Genomic DNA, 22364 nt, shown 5'->3' on the forward strand with positions numbered 1-22364 from the left:
AACCTTCTTAACTCTATGAGTCAGCTTGAGTAAGTGTGAAGAGTATAGGAGCCCTGGCTGCAACTCGAATCCAATAATCTCTGCTATGTTGCCAATGCAGTTGTTCTTTGTTGGCCTTACAGAAAGCACTAAACTCAGTTCCTTTCCTCTACCTCCTCCCTCTCAGCCGCTTTCCCTCTTTGGATTTTTGTATTAGCTCTCTGACCTGGCTTGAGATACCAGGTTCTAACCCTTAGACTGTGGTTGGGGCTTCACCTTGCTTATGGATGCAAGGGCTGCAGAGGGAAGTGAGGAGCCAGAGGTGGCACTCTGGTGGCCAGAGGACAGTGGCATACTGTATACAAAGTAAATGTGCAGCAAACGCTTAAGTGAGGAACAAGTATAAAGAGAGCTGGGGGCCGCTCTATCCACTCTCTCTTTAGGAGAGCCACAGAAAGAAAAGAAAGGGCCGTAAGGACTACAGCACACTCTGAAGACTCTAGAGATTGCAGTGCCCGACAACACTGAAGCCAAGGGGATTAAACCGCAGCTCGAGGACCCAGGCTAAGTTGATGCTTATTTGCGTATAGACCGGTGGAATAAAATAAAGACCACAGACTCGGCCAGTATGGCTTTTGCAAGAGTGATGAGTCTATTCAACAAGGAACAGAATAATCTCTTCAACAAAAAGTGTTGGCTTATGTAATTTCCACACATAGCCTTTGTGATGTCTGTCAACTAACTGTCAACTTGATACGACCCAGATTCACCTGAAAGAAGGTCCTCTGAGACTGTCTATCAGTGAGGGGGTTGCCTTGACTGTGTTAACTGAGGTGGGAAGACCCAGAAGGGCCTCTGAGACTGTCTGTGAGGGGTTGCCTCGACTGTTAACATGAGGCGGGAAGACCCAGAAGGTCCTCTGAGACTGTCTGTGAGGGGTTGCCTTGACTGTGTTAACTGAGGTGGGAAGACCCAGAAGGGCCTCTGAGACTGTCTGTGAGGGGTTGCCTTGACTGTGTTAACTGAGGTGGGAAGACCCAGAAGGGCCTCTGAGACTGTCTGTGACGGGTTGCCTCGACTGTTAACTGAGGCGGGAAGACCCACCCAGGCGGCATCATTCCCTAAGCTCTCCGGTCATGGGCTGTATTAGAGAAAAGAGCTGAGTAGTAGCATTGCACACATCACTGCACTGCACTCTGATATTCCCTGTGGGTATGATGTGACCAGTTCTCTCAGGCTCTTGCTGTTGTGGCTTCCCTGGTTGATGGACTGGAACCTGTAATTATAAGTCATGCAAATCTTTTCTCCCTTGAATTGCTTTTGCTGGGATATTTTATCACAACAACAGAAAATCCAACCAACCAACCTAAAACAGGAATTATTTTTGAAAGTACTTTGTTGTGAAAAACCTGACCATGCATGTGGGCTTTAGACTTCTGAATAGTTTTGTGGCTAGAAAGCAGCAGCTTTTGATACACTAGGGTACAAAGCAATTGCATGCTAGAAGCAAAGCTTATTGGACCATTCTGGTAAGAGCATGGAAAGACAAAAATGTTGAGAGAAATTCAGACAATGGAGGTCTAGATCATGAGAATTCAGAGGATAACATGCACTTACTGGGAACCAGACTGGAAGCCGTTAGTCGAGTACTTTGGCTAAGTATCTAACTTCAAGCTGACCATGTCCTGAGAACCTGAGGTTGAGCTTAATGCCAGTGGACTGATTTGTTGGGAAGAGAAACATTCAAGGCAGTATGGTATTCAGACTGGTGACATAACTGCTAAAGAGCTCAGTACCATCACAGAGAAAGTTCCTTCACTGCACTGGGATACTAGGAAAAGTGTTCTGAGGGCAAAGCCTTATCCATCAGAGACATCTTGAACCTACAGCAGAACTGGGAAATGGTGATCACATGACCCTGGTTTTGAAGGTGCAAAAGATGCAAGATTGAGGGGATCATGAAGGAGCTGCTATGTGGTGGGGCTGTGTCATCCCTGTGTAAAGGCCCTAAGAGGCCTCTGTGTGAGCTTGTGGAGGCGAATCCCAAACTGCGCTGGAGACCTGAGAATACTGGAGATGCCAGGGCCATAGGACAGCTGCCATGGAAAGCTACAGGTGTAGATTGAAGCTTGGCTAAGCCCATGCAAGAAGCTGTGTGTGCTGCTACTGGCAGAGCTGGAAGAGAGGGGCTGATCTAGCCTCTTGGAACCAGTTGAATATATTATAAACTCCAGATGCCAGTCACAAGGCAACATTAATCTGTTTTGGTTTTTCAACTTTTCCAGTGTGCATGCATGTGCGCGCGCATGTGTATGTGTGTGCATGTACATGTGCGTGTGTATGTGTGTGTGCGTGTATGTGGTTAGTATATGTATAGGTGAATGTATGTGGGTGTGCACACATATGGAGGCCTGAGGTTGGGAATCATCAATGCAAGGACTCACCAATATAGCTAGTCTTGCTAGCCAGCTTACTCTGGGAATTTCATCTTTACCTTCCAAGGCTGAAATTATAGGTGGGCTGCCATTCCCACCTGGCATTTATGTGGATTTCTGGGGATCTGAATTCTGATTCTTATGTTTACTTGGCAAGCATTTTAACTTCTGAGCCACCTCCCTTGCCTCTGTGACATCACCACTATGATGGACTATATGGACACTGAGCTGAAACCCATTGCCTGCGAGCTGCTTTTGCAGTGTATTTTATCACAGCAACAGAAAAACAAACTAAGACATATACCACGTATATACAGAGCTCACCCAGAGAGGCTCATTAGCTTCAAGTACAGGAGCCAAACCCAAAGCCCAGTTAGGAGAAGACTTGGGGGTACACTACCATGCTTTTGAATTTGTCATTGAATCAGTGCCTCCTCAGAAAGACACCAAGGGAATAAGCAAAAGAAGAAAATATACTGGGTTTAGTTAGAATCAAAACTTTTTTACATTAAAGGGCATAATTAAGAAAGTAAAGAGAAAACATAGAATAGAGAAATGCCTGTGAACTATATATCTGATAAAGAGTTTATTATGTATTTAAATAAAAACTATAACAATTAAAAAGTAACAATTTAAAAATGGGCACAGGGCTTGAATAATCATCTTTCCAAAGAAGACACAGCAATTACCAAAGGATGTGGAAAGATGCTCTGTGCATTAGGAAGATGCAAGTCAAACCCACAGTGAAGTACCACTCAGTGCCTACCAGGGAGGCTGTAATCAGAGCGATAGATGCTGTGGAGCAAAGGAGAACTGGAGAGAGTGTGAAATGGGAAGGTCACTGTGAGAAACAATTATCAGTTCCTCAAAAAGTTCATCAAGAATTTCCATATGACTTGACAGCTCTAGAGAACCAAGAGGAACTCAGGAATGCTGGAGTTCTGCTCTCACACAGAGACACCATTACAGCAAGGCTGACTTACAAAGACTAGCTAAGTGAACAAGCCAGGCCTAAAGGGGTACGGATTACATCATCTGTTGGTTGGGCTGTGGTCAGTGCTCATGGCAGACTCACCATAGCCAAAGGGTGAGGACAGCTCACTCATCCATCCATAAATGAGTGGATAAACACAATGTGACAGGTATGTACAGGGGAACAAAAAGGGGATGTAGTCCTGATAACATGCTGTCAGACATACTATCATAACAAGGTTGAATCTTGAAAATATTAGCTCAGTCAGGCACGTGCCACATGACTTGTTTTATACTAGGCCCCTGAAATAGGCAAATTCACATGAAGAAAAATTAGAGTTGCCAGGGCTGTGTGTGTGTGTGTGTGTGCGCGCGCGTGTGCGTAGGAGTGGGGATAGGAACTATTGCTAACTATGTACAGTTTTATTTGAGGTAGTGGAAAGTTTGGAATAATGATGACAGTTGTACAACAGTGTGAAGGTCATTAAATATTTATAAACTGTATTTTTCAAAGATCAAGGCAGCATACTAATTTGTTAAAGAAAAGGATGTAAATAAGACATGAGGCAGTGAGCACCTGGGAAAGTGTTTCCCTGAGCTGTCCCACACGAGGGTTCCGACTGCTTCTGCTCCTCCCAGCGGCTGCACCAGGGGCAGAGATTCTTTGGGGTAGGCCGACATGCAAAAATAGCATTGATGATTCTACCAGTCTGGTTTAAAATGCTGGACCAGAACTGAGATCTACCTAGCAGCTCTTCCCGAAGCAAGGTCCATCTCTCCTAAAGCTTCCTAGTATATAATTAATGATGTTCACAACCTTGGCAACAGTCTGGGGAAGACACACTCATTGTTCTTCTAGGGTGAAGGCTGGGACGCATGCATGCATGGCTCAGCAGCCTCTGTTCCGGCACCCTCACATGTCACTGCCTCACTGGGGTACCGAGGGCCAGGTAAGATGCTCAGGAAAGTGAAACATCTCTGACGATGACCCCTAAGCAGGGCCAGAGGTGAGCAGCGTTCTCACCGTGCCTCCTTCTAACGGAAGTGCTTAGTTTGGGAGGTACAAATGTCCCTTGGGTACAATCATTAGCCACACTACCCACAGCTCTACAGATTTACCATAAACAAATGAATATGAGTTCAATGGAAAGATAAAAATATCCCTTCTGTTGTTAAAGCTGCCATGTTTATGTAGGGGGAGCACACACCATCTCTAAAAGGACCCTATAATATTCTTTCCAAATGGAATTGCTAATAGTCAGACTCGAGAAACAAGCCTCCTTAGCAGCTTGGGTTCATTCTGAAAAACAGAGGAAGCAGGGCTCCTGGCCTTACTTTTAATAGAGGGGTTGTCATGCCAACGAGGGCTGCTGTTTAAATTGAAGGGGAAGAAAGAAGTGTTCCTTCCTACACAAACTTTTCAGCAGGGCTCACAATTAGTCCTTAAAAAACCACGAAAACTCATAGCACCGGAGTGATGGGAAACACTATGCTCATATCATTTGTCAGAGAAAGGCCATGCATGGGAAATCTCAGGTTTCTTTCTGCTGCTTCATTCTTCATGCCCACGAGTAGGGTAAACAGGGCCCTGGAGAAAAGAAATGTTGATGTGGGCACATGCCAAGGCAAGCTAACGCTGAGCTCAGAGAGTGGCCCTCCATCTTGAATAAATACTGGGAAAGAATGGGGCACAGAGAGAACAATGTCCCCTGCCCTGCTATTGAATTTTCAAAGGCTGGGACTCTACCATGCCTTCATAACACACCTGCTGCCTACGGGGGCCAGTGACAGGAGAGGGGACATGCTGGCACACACAGCAGGGCCACTTCCTTTCCTTTTCCTGGTGCCTGTGGGCTGAGATTTGCCAATGAGAGGAGCCAAAGAACAGGAAACCTGCTCTGTGGACAGGAGGCTGGTTGGAGACAAGAGGGGGGAAGGCTCAAGGACAAAACTTCTTTCTATCCAAAATCCCAGTGCAACAGTGCTCTCTGGGCACAGAAGGCCTCGCCCACACATAGGAAGATGACACTGTGTTTCTGAAGCACACATGGCCAGGTCAGAGATCAGTCAGGATGTGGCTGGATCCATGAGAGAGGGCCAACAGAAAACCCTGCATAGCTCTTCCCTTCTCTACGCTCTCCTGCATTGTCATGAAGTGTGTGAGTACTGAACATACCTGACGTGCCCAACAGTCAACCTGGTAAATGAGAAGGCTACTAACTAACAAGCAGGCAGAGGGACGAGGCGCCCTTGGCCTCTTTGCCTTCTCCTTTCAGAGCAGGATGGGGCAAGATTTCATATAGCTGCTCAGAATGGCAAGCAGCCGAACCTCTGGATTGTTTATTTTAAAATTTTTTCCATTTAATAGTTTAGACTAAGGTTGACCACAGAAAACTGAAACTGCAGGGCACAACTGCCAGTAAGGAGGAGGCCTACTGTATTCAATTCCCATCAGGCCTTGATGGTCCCATCCAGATGTCAGTGCCCTGTTACCTCCAATCAGCACAGCAAAGCCCTCACCTAGAACAGGCCTGTTCTAGGCAGGAACACATAGCTTTGCTCTGCTGTCGTCTCTAATTTCATCATCTTTATGTTTCTATGTGAGCTTTATAGGTAGGCAAGCCGTTCTAAATAACTTTAAAAGTCCCACAGTCTTTAAATATTCTTAAATTTTCAATCTCTTTAAAATATGCATCTCTTTTAAAATTCAAAGTCTTTTTACAATTAAAAGTCTCTTAACTGTGGGCTCCACTAAAACAGTTTCTTTCTTCAAGAGGGAAAATATCAGGGCACAGTCACAATCAAAAGCAAAAATCAATCTCCAACCGTCCAATGTCTGGGATCCAAATCACGATCTTCTGGGCTCCTCCAAGGGTTTGGGTCACTTCTCCAGCCATGCCCTTTGTAGCACACGCGTCATCCTCTAGGCTCCAGATGCCTGTACTCCACTGCTCTTGCTGCCCTTGCATCTCATACACATTGTCACTGCCCTGCCCCTGGCAGTTCCTGCATGCAGTGTGAGTCAGCAACACCTAAGCATTCAGCTGCCGTTTACTGAGCTCTGTACACTGGCCTTCATTCATGGGATTCACAGCTGTCCAAGGAAATGGCTCACTGGATAGCGGCACTTGCTTTGCAAGGAGGATCAAGGTTTGAATGCCCAGAACACATGTAGAAAGCCAGGCATGGCTGTGTGTACCTGTAACCTTAACATTGCATGGTGGGGAAAGGAGAAACCCGAGATCTCAATGTCCAGCCAGTCCAGCTGAAACCGTGATATTTGTGTTCACTGAGAGACCCTTCTTAAGGCAACAACTGGAGCACAACAGAAGACACCTGATGTCCTGTTTTGGCATCTGCATGAGGGTGTATCTGTATACTCACATGCAAGCACTGCACGCATAGCTACACCACACACACACACACACACACACACACACACACACACACACACACACACCTACCTCTGTCTGAGACATTCATAAGCATTATCCTCATTTTACAGAAAAGAAATAGTGTCATAGGTTAGTGATTGCTGAGGACGACAGAACTGTGAAGTGACAGGTCCAGAGCTCAACCCAAAGTCCTCTCTCTGACTGCTGAGAATGTGCACAGGGCATGCTGAACTGGTGGCCTGAGTTTCAGGGTGAAAGATAGGATGGGCAAAATGGCAATGTGGAAGAGGATAGGAACTTATGCACCATCAAATATGGATGATACGATCCCAGTGCATGCACACACACAGATGCAGGCAGGCAGCCAGGCAGGCAGGCACACACACACACACACACACACACACACACACACACACACTCACCATCTCATTGTCATGGGCCATTCTTCGTACAGATAGACTAAAGATAGTCTTTAAGACATCAGAGGATAACTGGCTAAGAGTTTCTGGACTCTGGGTGACTATTATTTTCTTTATTTATATGTACTGTTTGATTCGTCAAGGAGCACGCAGAGCTATTGCTTCTGACAAAAAGAGAAACAGTGAAGTGAAGTTCATGTAGGAAGAAAGGAAAACAACAGAGGGCAAGGGGGCGCTGAGGGTTTCTAAACAGAGGAGTGGAAATGGTTTAGTGAAATTAGGGGCAGATCTGCCCCACGTAGCAGCACTATTCACATTAGTCAACAGAAGGCAGAACCTACCAAGCACTTAGCACCAAAGCCTCCAAATGTCATGGACTACGACTTATCCATAGGACAGAGTGAAATGGTGAAACAACGTATGTGTGCAACCTTTCAAACAGCGGTGAGCCACCAATGTAGGTGCTGGGAAGGGAATTCTGGTCCTCTGCAAGGACAGCAGGCATGCTGAGCCATCTCTCCAGACCTGGCTTTCCTTTTAGGGTGAAAATGTTTAGGAATCAAAGGTGACAGCTGCTGCTGCTGTGACTTTGGTGTCCATCAGGGTTCAGTGCAGTGAAAGGCTCAGTGTCTAGGATGGCATCTTGGGTAGAGCTGGTTACTGTGAGGCTGCAGGCCGCAAGGTATTGGGGCTATGATGCAGTTCTCACGCATCTTGTGAGTTATCAGAAGGGGCCTGCAATAAAAGAAGCAATCGGGGCCTCTCCCATTCTTTCTGCTCCTGGTTTGATATGCAACCTCTTACTTATTCTCAAAGGCTCTCACAGATGTTGGCTAGTGGGTGACAAAGCCAAGCAGCGGGTCTCTCCACATAGGCCATATCATATGGACTGTGAACCTTCAGACTGTGGGATCAATAGCCCTTTGCTTCCCTGGGTAGCCTAGGCTAGAATCCTCATTATGGTGCTATAGAGCTGACTATACAGCCATACAGTGTTAAAGATGTACCAAATAATACTGAACTATAAACTTCATACTACTAATTTTGATATGTAAACTTTACCTCAACTCAAAAATGTTCTGTTCTTGTTTTAAGTAAAAATCTTGAAAATATAGAATGGTAAATGAGAACAGCCAAACAAGCCAGATAGATTCAAGAAAACCCTCAATAAATGAAGAAACATGTAAGCAGGCCACTTCGAGGTGTTATCTAAGGTGGAGGGAAGGCTCTTGCTCAGCAGAGGGTGTTCTGGCTCCATCCTCAGAGTGCTGGACTGGGTCCCCTGAAGTACCATGAGGCCTGCATCATTCTGCTATGGCATCATACTGTGTCCATTGGAAGACTGGACACAGTACATCTATCACATTTGTGGAGGAAGTCCCAGCTACCTGGAAGATGTAGAAAAGGCTGAGGCCATGTGTCCAAAGCCTTTCTCACAGGATGTGGGCTATGGTGGATCTTCCCAGGTCAGCCATGTGTACACACTGTTGGCTGATTACCTCTAGACTGGAGCTTGCACTGTGAAGAGGACATACCTCTCTCATAGCTGCATTCCCAAAACACACAGCCCTTGGTACTGAACAGGTGACAATACATATATATACTGAAAAAAATGTATAATTCTATTAATTGATGTATATATCTAAGGCAAAACATGGAGATGAGACCAAGTCTAGAAGTCTCCAAGGGATGTATAGGCCCAGTAAAGTAAGGGCCCACAGAGGGGACTGGAAGGCTGAGTAACAACAGCCAGGCCCATGCCTAGGCTGGATCTAGGTCCCAGCAGGGCATGTGTGGGCACCTGGACACATGTCATTATTTCACTGCATTGTGGGGGATTTGGCTTTTCAGACGGCTGCATAGCCATTGCCCTGTATAGTCACCAAACCAAAGACTAAAAACAGAACTAAGCCACGCAGGCTCATCTGTTCCCCAGGGTTCCTGCCTAATGTGGTGAGGTGGCCCAGGCTGGAGGGTGAGTCGAGCTCTGATCTGATTTCAGCCAATCTGTTACTGTATTTCACTCCCTGTCCGCATGCCCAGAGGCTGCTGCAATGGGTATAAATTTAGAACGAGAAAGATAAATAACACAGAAAAGTTTATTTTAACAAAATAGGTTGTTTGTGTCTCTCTCTATTTTGCTCCAGGAAAGAAAAGTTGGCCTTACTTACTTAGCCTTACTAACATGGCATTTGGTTTTCTGGGCAGGAGCTTAATAATGCATAACCCTGACTCAGATAAACTAACCCCGCATGAAACCAACACATCACATGTCTGTCCCGAGTGCTTCCTGGTAGAGAGGGTAAGAACATCATGGCCTCTTCCCAAGCTCTGGAACCTACCAGTCCACTTCTGAGCAGGCACAGCACTCTGAGCAAAGACAGTGCCTTTCTGACATGCAGTGGTTTCTACCAGCCAACCTCAAGGTAGCTGTGACCCAAACTGCATGTTGTCAGGAGTTACAGTCATAGTCTAAACGAAACTGTTTCCTGAAGAAAGCAATGTCGGAGAAGCTTTGGTTACGATGGAGTTATCCGGGAAAGAGACTACTTTGGGAACTGCTGTCCTCCTCCCACACACCGCCTGGAGGGTAGGGTCTGCTGAGAGAAAGAAGCTTGCCGTCACAGACTAACTGCTTAGCCCAGCCACACAGGAGAGCAAAGATTGATAACTGACCCAGTGACATATGTCCCTGGCAGAAGGGGACAAAAGACCAGGTCCCTCCTCAAATCATCTTGCCTTCTACCTCTTCGTCCCCACATCCCCCAACCTGAAAAGCAGCCGGCCTTAGCAGCTATACCTCTGACAGCATCTCATACTGGCCTCGTCTTCCAAGGGCAATGGTCAGTAGATCATAGACCACAGATGCGCTTTGCAGACTGATGAGGCGGTCACTCTTGTGTTCCGGAATTCTGCTCAGCACAGCATCTCGGTTGGCCTGAAAGTGACACAGAAAAGAGAAGCAGACGGTTAGCTAGCCTACACTCCACCATTGTCATGTGGCATAGGGGCCACCTAGGCGCTCCTGTCTCACAGGGCAGGAGTAAGTAACAGACCTGTCACATCAAGTCATACATCTAAAATCCACAGAGCACCACAGACAGACACTACTGTTCGACTCGACACTGGAGGCCAGGTGTAGGCTTCTCAGCAGGGCTGCACAGACACAGGATTCTTCATGTGAGCCCCCGCCCCACCCCAATGGGGTACTGTGATCTGGCTTCTACTCTATGCTGAGGAGGGAAAGAGCATCCACAGCCTGGCCCCTCCCATCCTCCAATGCTGTGATCACCAGGAGAAGTGATCAAACTTTCCCCAATCACTGACACTCAGATCCCTGCATGACATCTCCATGGGAACAGACCTCAAAGACTAATTCAATCTTCTAAATGGAAGGGCAGAATGGATTTGAAGCACAGAACAGATTTACAAGACAAGAAGTGAGCAATTTTCACTTTGCCACAGAGGACTCAAGAGAACACTGGCCAATTTCATGTGTCTGCCGCTTAGTACAGAGACCCATCAGAACAACCAAGCTTTCCCAGACCATCTATCCAAAATGCTCCTCACACCAACACGTTTTCACCACTTCTAAAACTTAATTTCTCCATAGGTTCCTCCAGATACACCACACAAACTGGAGTCTTGATAGCTATCTCATTTTCTCTCTCTTCCCCTAATAAGCAGCATTAAATCACTGAAGAGCTTTCTGCCTGCTTCTCCCACCCCAAGCTCTGCTAATGACTAGCCTCCACTCACGCCTGCCTGAGGAGCAACAAGGCATGCTTAGTATTCCATTTGAGAGTGGTGCCGAGGTTCTGGGGTCAGCAGTCCCCCAGGCTCTTGTTTGTCTTCCTGCTTGGCATTCAGAAAGGCCACGCACACACCTTCCCTCTTGCTAATGAGGCAAAATGACTTATCTCTGTGTGTGTCCAAGGCATTTAGTTCCCGCCACCCATCAGAACCTACTCACTTGAAAACTCCTGGCTCTTAAATGTCAAAGCCAAATGAGACTCTATAGAACAGGCCACTTCCTACAAAGTGAGTCATCTCTTAGGAAGACAAGCCTGCTTTTGAAGAGTTCATTCTAAGTTTTCTTTACACAGCTCCTTTTGAGCCAGCAAAAGACGCTCTGAAAGAAGGAGGGCCTGCTGTAAATGGTCTCTGCTTATTCATTTGCTATAAATCTTCACTACTCAGACCAATGCCTGGAAGGAAACAAAACGAACTGCACAGACACTACGTAGGAGAGTTATTTCTAATGTGTCTTCTTTCCAGACAGCATAGGAGAGCTATAACCTAGAACCTCTAGATACCCAGAGCCCTGACTTAGATGAGGTTAAGCAGACACACTGCTAACAACCTCTGCCTCCAGGAGAAAAGTAATTTGCTATGCAGTGAGAAGCGGTGCACTTTCAAACGACTCCTTGTAGGTGGAGAGATGGTAGAAAAATTGATGCTTCTAAGTTAAAGTCAGAACTAAGAAAGAATATCATTTCCCCAGACATCCAAGGAACAAGGCAGCTCCTATTTTGGTTTTGAAATTGAGCACATGAATTATCTGCCCCCCAAATAAAAAATCAAAGTTCCAAAGGACACTGAGAGGGAAAAGCCCCTAGGGCAACTTCATGTAGAAGAGGCTTACAGTCGGTGTTTTAGTCTGGAGGCTGTGACATCACAGGCTTTCATTATCTCTCAAGAGATGGTTCTAGAAACTGAATATCATGGAGGCCAACCTGCCTGCCTCAAAGGGTTTCAACACTGAATATCATTGTGTCTATCACTCTGTGAAGGAGTAGGTTAGCTGAAGATACCACTCTACAACATCTATACCACACTAGAAGCAAGTGCTGTAGACATGTGGTCGTGTTTTTCAAATTCCAATTTGGAGCATCTGACCTCACAATTATCCAGTGGTCCACCAAAGGGACTGAATACCATGACCAATCACATCTGTATGGAAGAAATTAAAGGCCAGGTGATAAAGCATCCAGTACAGTGGGGAGGCCAGCAAGAGCTGCCCTCACAAACCAGTGACACAGCAGGTAAGTCTTGCTCACTTGGAAAAAAAAAACGGTCACTGGGCCACTGCCAGCATTATCCCCTATGTGCCTCCTCCGACCCTGCCAAGGAAGAGCAGAGAATATAAATGACACCAGCCCGACTTACAAGCTGATGGTCAAGGAAAGATGAACCCAGGACAACCCGCTTGTGAGCCCAATGACGTCAGCAGTGGCCCAGTAGAAAGCAGTGGTAACGTAAGCAGTCTGCCCCTGTAAACACCTTTGGGCCAGTTTGCAGAACAAGAGAACCCCAGGCTTTAACCTGAGGTAAGAAGGTCACGCATGCTGAAGCCCTAGCCTGTGCTGGCCACCTCTTCCCAGCAGTCCTCTGCTGCCTCTCTACCTACAGTCACCTCAGCATATTTCTTGCCTCCGATGCAGCATCCCGGTGAGGGTGACTTTTCCTTTCCTGAAGATTATTTCTCCTTTCTGGTCTGCGGGGTGGGCTGAAATCTCTGAGGAGGGAGCCACACAATTTACGCACAGGGCCAGCAAACCAACACACTAGGTATGCCCTTGCTTACTCTAGCCTCAAGTCTTCATCCACAGGAAGAGGGGATCAGACAGGAAACTCCTGGGGCCTCTAGCAGCCCGTGCTTCTGCTCAAGTGCTAGGCACACACCACCGGCCTGCAGTAGTTCTAACTACATCACAACAGTGTCCCCAAGGCTGCAAGCCAAGCCTGGGTTCCCTCGTGCTAAACAGAGCACGAGAGTCAACGAGCCAAAGAGTCAACGAGCGAGTGTGTAGTTTAGACCATAGGTCAAATGTGCTGGCCAAACACTGAGTGAATTTGAAAGGATCCTGATGGTCTGGCCAGAACAGCCCTGACAAAAGCAGACCTAGGTGGCAGAGGGCATCCCCACAGGCTGAGATTCTGTAGGGTTGTGATGTGGAGGAGGTGGAGAGAGTAGCGTGAGAACACTAGAAAGTTCCACCCAGCTCCTGCCTGGACAGAAGAGGTGGATGCGCTCACAAGGGACCCACCTCGGTGCTGTCTTCACACCCCACATAGTGTGCTCGCCCTGGACAAACTTCCTCGGGGGACCATTTTCACTGTAGTTTCCTTATTCATGGGAGTGCTGATACCTAATCACACTTGGCAGATGGAAGATAAACCAAGAGCCCGTTCTACTGTTGTAGAACTCAAGGTGACCAAGAAATATGCTAGCTGTCTGGGGATTCAGAGACGTCTTTCTTTTTAAACCACCGCTGCTTTTCCCTCCTCGTAGGCATTCCTTCTGGAAATTTTTCTCTAGACCAAAAATCATCATAATGAGGGACTAGCCACAAGAAGAAAGGGATTCTTGGGGCTGGGGAAAAGGCAATGAAAATCACATTCCACTTACCATAGATTCACTAATGAGCAGTAACAGCAGCGCCTCTTCAGTATTTTCTTGAGGACAAAAAATGCTGCACAGAGAAAACCAACTTTGGTATATGGCAATAATAAATAACAAAAGATACACCGCTACAAGCAAAGCACAATGCCAAAAGCATCTCGATTTCTATACAGAGTCCAGGAAAAACACTGTGTAATCTGGGCACTTGAATTAGCTTGCTCATTTCTATGGCAATCTGTGGAATTAATACATCTCAGCTACACATTTTAATGGCAAGCAGATGGGTGAGATAAAACAATAAAAACTCAAGTTAAAAGCCCAAATAACATGTGTACTATTACAGAGGCAGAAAGTGAAATCAATACAAAATGACAACAGACATAATAGGGCATCCTTCACGAAGGTACTAGGTCACTTGCTGGGCTTACCTGCCTCCCGCTAACTACTGCATATTGCTTTGTCATTCTGATGAGAGAGGAGGTTGGAAGCAGTTGCAGGGACTGAACAAGCTTCCTAATACTGAAGGGGTTGGTGAGCTGCCTTAACTTAAACACAGTCTCATTCTGGGGCAGCATGCACGAGCTGTGTTGTTAATCTGTGTCATGATATTTGGCTGAACTCTAAAATCTTAGCTAAAAAGAAAAAGCTCTTAAGCTCACTGCTGCTGAGGATTGGGAAATAATAAGAACACAATGCACCCCAGTCCTCACCCTCTATAGCCTAGGCCTTGGTTCTGTAAGCTCAGTTAAGACCACCCCGCCCCCTTCTAGAGCTCTAGACTCTCAAGGAAAATTCTGGGCCACTTTTTCCCTGAGAATTGAAAAGGAGTTTATAATAAATAAAAATAAACTTGGCTAAAACCAAAACAAACCACTGCTTATTTTGAAGATGACTAAATACGGACTGAATTTATACCCTCCTAGGAACAACATAGCAATCATTTAATTGAGATTTCCTCTCCTCAAATTTAAAAAAATTTCACAATTATTTACAAAGGTAAAATTTCACATTTTCCACATAATTATAAATCCTTGTTCTCTTTCTGCTTCAGCAGAGAATACTGGAAGTAACAGGAAGGCCAGTGCCCGGTCTCCTGCAGAATGCTGCCTGTGGGAGTTTCTAGGGCTTCAGCAAGGCTGGTCTTGGAATGGACAGTAAGATTCTGGGCCTGGAGCCGAAACTTCTGTGGGGAGTCAGCTTATGGTATTCTGGGTTTTCAGAAAACAGAACACTTGTGATTATCCCCTGACATCCTGGACATGCTCACACGCAATTGGGACCTTGTAAATAAACGAGCAGCCTGAATCATTATTCTAATGGCCAGCTAGTCCTGTATTGTTCAGACTAATTGAAAAGAGAGAGCCCTAGCCGTGCTAATTATGACTTAACACCAGCCAATTCGGTCCACGGATAATCTCCAAATTCCGTTTGAGCCATCCAGCCTACTTAAATGCTAGGTTGTGTTATTTTTACCAGAGTTGCTAACAAGCAGCACATTAACTGCATCTAATTCCACTTCCTGGGCCCTCCCTGTATGACAGATGGATGGGCTCTGTGAAGCTCTAGGGCTGGGTTCAAAAGGTGGAAGACGCAGAGAAACAGATCTGCAAACCATGCTGGAATGTTCCCTCACAACAGTTGAGCCTTCTGAGAGCCATTTCTGGTCACTCTTCTCTTCTTTGCTCATACAAGGTAGACCTCAGGGGGTTGAGGGTGGGGTAGTCAAAACGGTCGGGGCCTTCCTCTTGTGACATTTTTTTCTCCGAGGCCCAAGTGCTTCAGGGGGAAACCCTGTTGTGCCCTGGCCTCAGTTCTGGCGAGTAAGAAGATGGAGGGCTAGATGTACTGGGAGTTGTATGAAGGATAGGGTAAGGGACAAAGGGAGCCATTAGACCATTAGACCAGCTTCCAAGTGGGCACAGGGTCAGGCTGAGTGTGGGAGGTCTGCAGGCTTAGCCCAGCCATGTCGCCAGCTCGCGGGATGACCTTTCTTCAGTTTGGATGAACACATCCGTGTATCTTGCAGCTTTGTAGGACTCGAGGAAGGGAGGGCCCTCCAGGCACTGCAGTTCCTTTTTTTCTAGGGCTGCAGGTACTCGTTTTTTTTTTTTTTTTTTCTTCTTCTTCAAAAATGCCCCCCCCCATATATACTTGTTAGAACAAGCAAAAACAAACAAACAAGAACAAGAAAACAAGTCAACCTATCCAACTGCATCTTAGCTTTCTTGTCACTGGGGTGGAAGTGGCTGTATAAAAGCAGTAGTCCCCGAGGAGTCATGGCGACTCTGCGTGGCTACAGGAGTGGCACTGAGCTAACAGCCCACAGGAAGCTGGCTCAATTCCATGATCCAGCTGAGGGCCCCAGAGAAAGAAGGGGATTTCAACTAGTAATTGAGAGCAGCTTGACCAGGGGGCCGCTGGTTCAGCCTGAGGCTTACAGGGACACCCCCCCCCCAGCTCTCCCCCTTTTGTCAATTCATATGGATCAGCAACTCCCTATGACAAAGAAAAAGGGACTTCATCAGGTCAGTGCAGGTCTGTTAAGTGTTCCTCAATGCAGGGATCAGATAAGTCCCATGTGGCTTGTGATCTCACATCCCTAGGGAGGAAACAGGGCTCCTGCATCCCTGGGGAGGGGGCAGGCCTCTCTGCACAATGACTTTAAGGGGAATGTGTCGAGACCAAAGAGTTCTGCCAGAAGAACTTACCCTGACTCTGTGATGTTCCTTGTCTTTCCAAAACCTCTGTAAAACCCATAGGAGTTCCATACCCAAAGCATCACCCAACAGAGATTGCCTCTTTCTCCTTTGTCTACCAGGGAGTTCACCCCAAGACCTGTATTCAAGGATGCTCATTTAATACCTTCTCACTTAGCCACTTGCAGGCATGCTGGTGGATTTTAATCTGCTGCTTTATTTGTGCTAATTTTCTAGTCTAATATGCATTCCAGTATCCAAGCCATCAAACATGTTCTTACAAGGATGAAAGAAAAACTATACTTGGCTGAAACACACATAAATATATATTTTCATGATATATCATGCTTTTGGAGCAGCATGCTGTCATACACTCGTGCTCACCTCACTGAAAGTCACTGCTTGCTTTTCGCCCACTTGGTACCCCAGCAGTTAAGCTTACCCTAAAACGAAGTATGCCAAAGCAGACATCTTCACAAAAGACCCAGCAGGGCAGAGGCCTCCAGCAGGCCACCATTCCTCTCTCCATAGGATGGTCAGCCTTATTTTCTTTTAAATGTCAAGTGACCAGGCAGAGAAGGAGCATGGCCTCCCCTTCACACTGGGGTACAGTGGAGGGCAGAGCTTTTGGGGAGCTTGCTTTTTAGGGCAGCCCATCTGGGCCGCCACTCTGAATGGTCATTTTGGTTTGCTGGAGCCAGAAGAATGTGAGACACCTAAACTACAGCTTTTTAGGCTGTGGGGTGTAACCTCATAGACTCATAAAACTGAATTTAGGGTCATAGAAAATCTGGCAACAGTAAAATGTTTCTGAGTGCAGTGACCAAAGTTAACTCAAAATCAAACACAAACAAACACAAAGTTCCAGGCACCAAGAACCTTACTGCAGACTTTGTTCTGAACACAGCACATACACTGTTAACGTACGCTTCGAATTACAGTGTTTATACCATATGTACAAAGTTCTATGCTCTTCTGGAAACATAATGGCTTGATTTCAGAAATAAAGACTTTTAATGTTTTTAACCACCATTCCTCAGCAGGTAAGTAAAACTTAGTCTATGCCGTTACGTTAGAGGCTTGGTTTTAAAACTACTGTTTGAATTGCTAACTTGAGTAGCAATAAACCTGTTCAAGGAATTTCGGTTTGAGATTAGGACAGAATTTCCAATAATTTCTGAGACAGCCCCAGACATATTTCAACCATTTTATACTATGTATTTATACACAGTGGCATTCTCAGAATTGACAATTATGAAGTTAAAATACTGATGAACTCTGAAAAATGCTAAAGGAGCTCTATGTCCTACAGAACCAAAAACAACTAAGATTTTATTCTTTATGTAAAAATATTAGTACATCCATGATTAGCACAGCAATTTGCTTTCAACTATAATAAAGGGTAAAATCATATGCACCCCAAACAATTGTTCTAAAATAAATTTTTTGATAATTTGTTGTCAGTAATGTTTCATTTGTATACCATTTTATATATCTAAATGCCCAAGGTCGCATAAAAAATGTCTTGCATGAGGAGTTTACAAATGAAAAAGTTTAACAAGTTCTATATATAAACTCAACTATAAGTCTGAACATCACGTGCAGAGATCTCCCTTTTAACTCCTGATGAGCCAGCTAGAGGGGAGTGACAGCTGTCCCACTGCTGCTGTGTTAGACAGTCAGCCCCACTGTGGGAGTACGGGAAACCATACAGGAAGAGGCCTAGGGTATGTCTGTCTCTACTAAAATATCAGCTAGGAAAGCGGCTGCGCACACAAATGCAGAACGCTGAAAGCTGGTTAGTGTGGGATTAATGAAACACAGAACACACTCATGACAGACTAAATAACTAATGCAGAAAGTTGGTTCTTCAAAGAGATAAACAAATGACAGATTTTCAGGGAGCCCGTTCCCATCCCCCAAAGGCAGACAAGAGCCAAAGAAAAGATAGAATGGAACAATGAACTCCACAGGAAAAAGAAACATGGCTGACTAGGGAGGTATATGGTGAAAAACTCTGACAGCCAAACTTATAGAAGGATGCAACCCAGGAAGCCAGATTCACCAGCAAACATAACAAGGAGCTTCAAGAAAAGCCACACACAAGAAACACCAGGACAGATGCTCTGCAGCAAATCCGATGTGATATTTCAAGACAATTAATACCAATTACTCAAGTTCTTTTTTTAAATAAAAGGGAAAGAAATAATCCCCGACTCTTTTTATGTGACTAAAATTATCCAGATGCCCTAAAAGATAGAGGTTTTTATAAGAAAACTACAGGGTAATATATTTTAGAAGTACAGGTGTAAAAATTTCCAACGAAGATAGAGAATCTCAAACAAATTTTAAAACGTTTTACACTATGACCTAATGGAATTTATCCCAGGAATGCAAGGCTGGTTCAACATCTGAAAAAAATCAATGGTTGAAATACACTGTAATCAAGGACAAACCCCCGTCATCAGCTGAACAAATGCAGGAAAGGCACCGGGAAAAATTCAGTTCTCCATAAAAAAGACAGCAGCCTAGGAGCAGGAGGGGTTGTTCTCAATCTGTGTAGCGCATCTGCAAAAGTCCACAGCAAACACCGGGATCAGAGGTACTGGCTGCTCTCCTTGTCTTAATATCAATAGGAAAAGAAAAAGATGATAAGAGAAACTAATGGAGAAGTCTAAGAAAGAAAATGAAATAACAAGTATCCAGCTTTGAAAGGAATAAGTAAAACCATCTATTTACAGATGACAGAATAAGCCTAAGGAATCTAAAAAACAATTCACAAATTCAGCAAGGTTGTGATATACAATATTGAAATACAAAATCAATGCTTCTTCCATATTCTTGCAGTGGATAGTTATAGAATATAATGAAGAATGAACAGAAGAGGCCGCATTGATGGCTGATGTATGGGGGCCTACATCAACTTTACGTAAGAGGAGTGTGGGTAACACAAACTGGACCTGAGGCACTGGACAGTACGACACTCCGGTTCTAGGTTCTGCCCCCAGCACCCTGTTCTAGTTTGCTTCTCTGTAGCTGTGAATAAAAACCATGATCAAAAGCAACTTAAAGAAGAAAGGGTTTACTTCATCTTACAACTCCCAGGCAACACTCTCCAACACGAAAGGAAGTCAAGGCAAGACCCCATGGAAGGAATCTGGAGACAGGAACCCTGGAGGGATGCTGCTTGCTGGCTGTTCTCAGCTCACACTCTCACATGGTTGTGCTTAGCTAGCTTTCTTACACAGCCATGGCCACCTGCATAGGGATGGCACTGCCCACAGTGGGCTGAGCCCTCTGATATATATTAGCCATCAAGACAATGTGCCAAAGATATGCCCACAGACCCTTCTGATCTAGGTAATTTCTCAATTAAGGGTCTCTCTTCCCAAATGATTCTAGATTGTATCCTTTGCAATAAAAACTAAAAACAGCTTACACCCGCTTCCAAAGCAAAGGAAAAAAGACTTGTGCATGTATATAACCAAAAAATTAGGAATATGTTTAACAAAAGAACCTTAAACCCTGAAAACTAAGAGTCATTCTTGAAGTGCTTTTTTAAAACATAAATAAATAATAATCTGTTGCTCACAGGCCAGAAGATTTAACAATGCATTTTTATATGACTAAAAGTATTATTTGCATTGTTTCACAAGTTATGAGTTCAAGGCAATTCCTATCAAGATCCCAGTGCTTTTAAAAACATTATTTTTGGCAGAAATGAGCAAGCAGATCCAAAAATGCATAGGACTTTAAGGGACTGGGAGACGGTGTGACAGCTAAGAGCACTGGGTCTTACTTTTCGAGTAGTGAGATACTTTGGTGATGCATCATCACTATGCATGTCCTGGAAGCCAATGACTCCACACTCTAAGTCATTGAGCTGGACTCTGTGCTTTACATGGGAGTTACAGGTAGAGAGCAAACAGACCTCGTTTCTATATGAAGTTAAGCTTGTATCATGGTGTGGGACCACCTCCCAGAATCCTCCTTACACTGATAGAAAGCTGACATCAGAGTGGTGTCAGAGGAGTGGCAAGGACAGCAGTTTAGGAAACACCAAAGAGACCAGTGAAATATGTGTTTCTGTCTCTGAGGTCAGGCCACCCAGGTGTCACTGGATGAGAAAGGTAGTGACAGAAATCCTTTGTGCACTTGGTAAAATTATGTACATTCAGAAGCTTCTATAGTGGGAAATGAACCTAGACTTTGTTTTGAAGATGTAAAAATCACTTAAAATTTGAATCCTAAATCTGCTTCTGGATAGCTCCTCCCGAGGGAGCCCGCGCTTCACACTCAGTCAGGGGACGACTGCCAGGACAGGCGCTGCATGAATCTACCCGAGGGCTGAGGAGGACACAGAGCCTGCAACTCACGCAAAGGTGGTTAGCATGGCTGGAAAAATGAAGATCAAAACCAGATTAGATAAATCTTAGGAAAAGTCAAGAATGGAGTTCCTTGTCCAAATCTGCATAAGAAATGCAAACTGTGTAAGATGGCCATGAGGGGAAGAGACGCCAGGGTCAGAGAAGAGACAAGAAGTAGCTGACCCAAGAAAACTGGGCTCTCAGAAGATGTGACATGATTTCAGATGCCACATAAGGAGGCAGAAGCCAGGCAGCCCATCCCACAGTGTGTTCCCAGGGCTTCCAAAGCAGCTGCTGGCAGCTGCTCTTAGCACCCTGCAGTGTGACAACACTGCAGAGGTCCCCCAACAAGTCACTTTTCTCTTTGTGGGAATTGGGAAAGATCACCAAGCCTTGTCTGTGAGCAACAGGCAGGGAGGGACCCTAAGGGCTCCAAGGGGTAGTGTGGCAATGAATGAGCTCCGCTGAGCCCCTCCCTCTCCAGGCTCCATCCTCCTGACAGGGAGGACTCAGGCATGAGAAGGCAGTAGTCCCCCGACCCCTTTTCCTCTAAGGAAGCCAGATCCCAAACTTAAGTCTTACAAAAATAAAGAAGCTCTAAAGAGACATCTCCTCCTAACTTCTGACAAATTATTCGTTGTCCTTATACACAGTTTGACTTAGAACAAGACTTTTTAAAAGGATGGAGGAATTACTGATAAAATGAATGCCTCCTGGCTCTGCCTGCTGCATGGCTGGGGCTCCTGTGATGAGTGGAGAGAGAATCCCATGAAGTGACACAGCAGCAGACGGCTGAAGAAGGAGACAACACTGAGGAGAGTGGCTGCTCACGCATGGAGACATGTGCTGGAATGAGGGACAGTGCTGAGGTCCCTCTGCTCAACAGTCAGCCATGCTCGTCTGACTTCACACGGACAAAACCCGGCCTGTGCTTCTCTCCTGCCCTTAAACATTCCCACACTCCCTTCCCATCCCAGGGTCCCCAGCTAAGGACATCAAGTCCCATACTTCTCTCCTGAGTAGACACGGGCTCTGCGAGGGAGTGTGTAGGTCTTAGTGTTTGCTCCTTTCCGGAGAGGGTCATCCAGAGGTGACTGGCAGGGAGGCTCCTCCAGAGGGTTCCAGTAACTCTGCTCACACATGCCCCTTAACAAGATTTCTGCCAACTGCCTGGCTATTGTCTGGGAACACAAAGGAAGAACAGCATGATTATTAATCTGTTTTATATCATCTACTCCATCATCATCTATCAGCTGTCACTATGTGTGAGACGTTATTGAAATACTCAGAATTTAAAAGACTCAGAATTAAATGTTTACTTCTATGAAAATCATACCCATTTATGGCAAAAGAAAATATGATATGCCAAGACATTTGAACACTTTTAAAAAGGATTTATGTTTATTTTAATTATGCATAAGTATGTTGTGGGACAAGTATCCATGAGTGCAGGTGAAGCCAGGAGGTTTGAATCCCCATGGAGCTATAATTACAGGGGTTGTAAGCCATGTGACATGGGTGGGTGATGAGAACTGAATTCCAGGCCTCTGCAAGAGCGGTACCTGCACTTAACCTCTGAGCCGTTCTCTAGCCCAGGCTGCCCTGTCTACATACACACTGAACAGGTTTCAGACCCCAAATAACTAAAGAAGCAGCTAAGCCTTTCCTAAGAGCTCTTGGGTGAACTGCAGGAGT

The 22364-nt window shown here is 45.4% G+C and overlaps 1 protein-coding gene across 6 annotated transcripts in view; it reads right to left on the reverse strand.

The window, feature by feature from the left end:
* Ttc7b (tetratricopeptide repeat domain 7B) overlaps positions 1-22364 on the reverse strand; it is a 215107-nt gene that overhangs the window by 92808 nt on the left and 99935 nt on the right. For all 6 annotated transcript variants that reach the window (XM_021179207.2, XM_029484578.2, XM_029484576.2 and 3 more), the window contains 3 exons: positions 21678-21850; positions 13613-13676; positions 10001-10138 (listed from right to left, as the gene is read on the reverse strand). In XM_021179207.2, coding sequence (XP_021034866.1) covers positions 10001-10138; positions 13613-13676; positions 21678-21850 — 375 coding nt within the window. The remainder of the gene's footprint in view (positions 1-10000; positions 10139-13612; positions 13677-21677; positions 21851-22364) is intronic.

Source organism: Mus caroli, unplaced genomic scaffold (genome assembly GCF_978045245.1).
Source record: "Mus caroli unplaced genomic scaffold, Mus_caroli_1 scaffold_14, whole genome shotgun sequence".
Classification (NCBI taxonomy): Eukaryota; Metazoa; Chordata; class Mammalia; order Rodentia; family Muridae; genus Mus; species Mus caroli.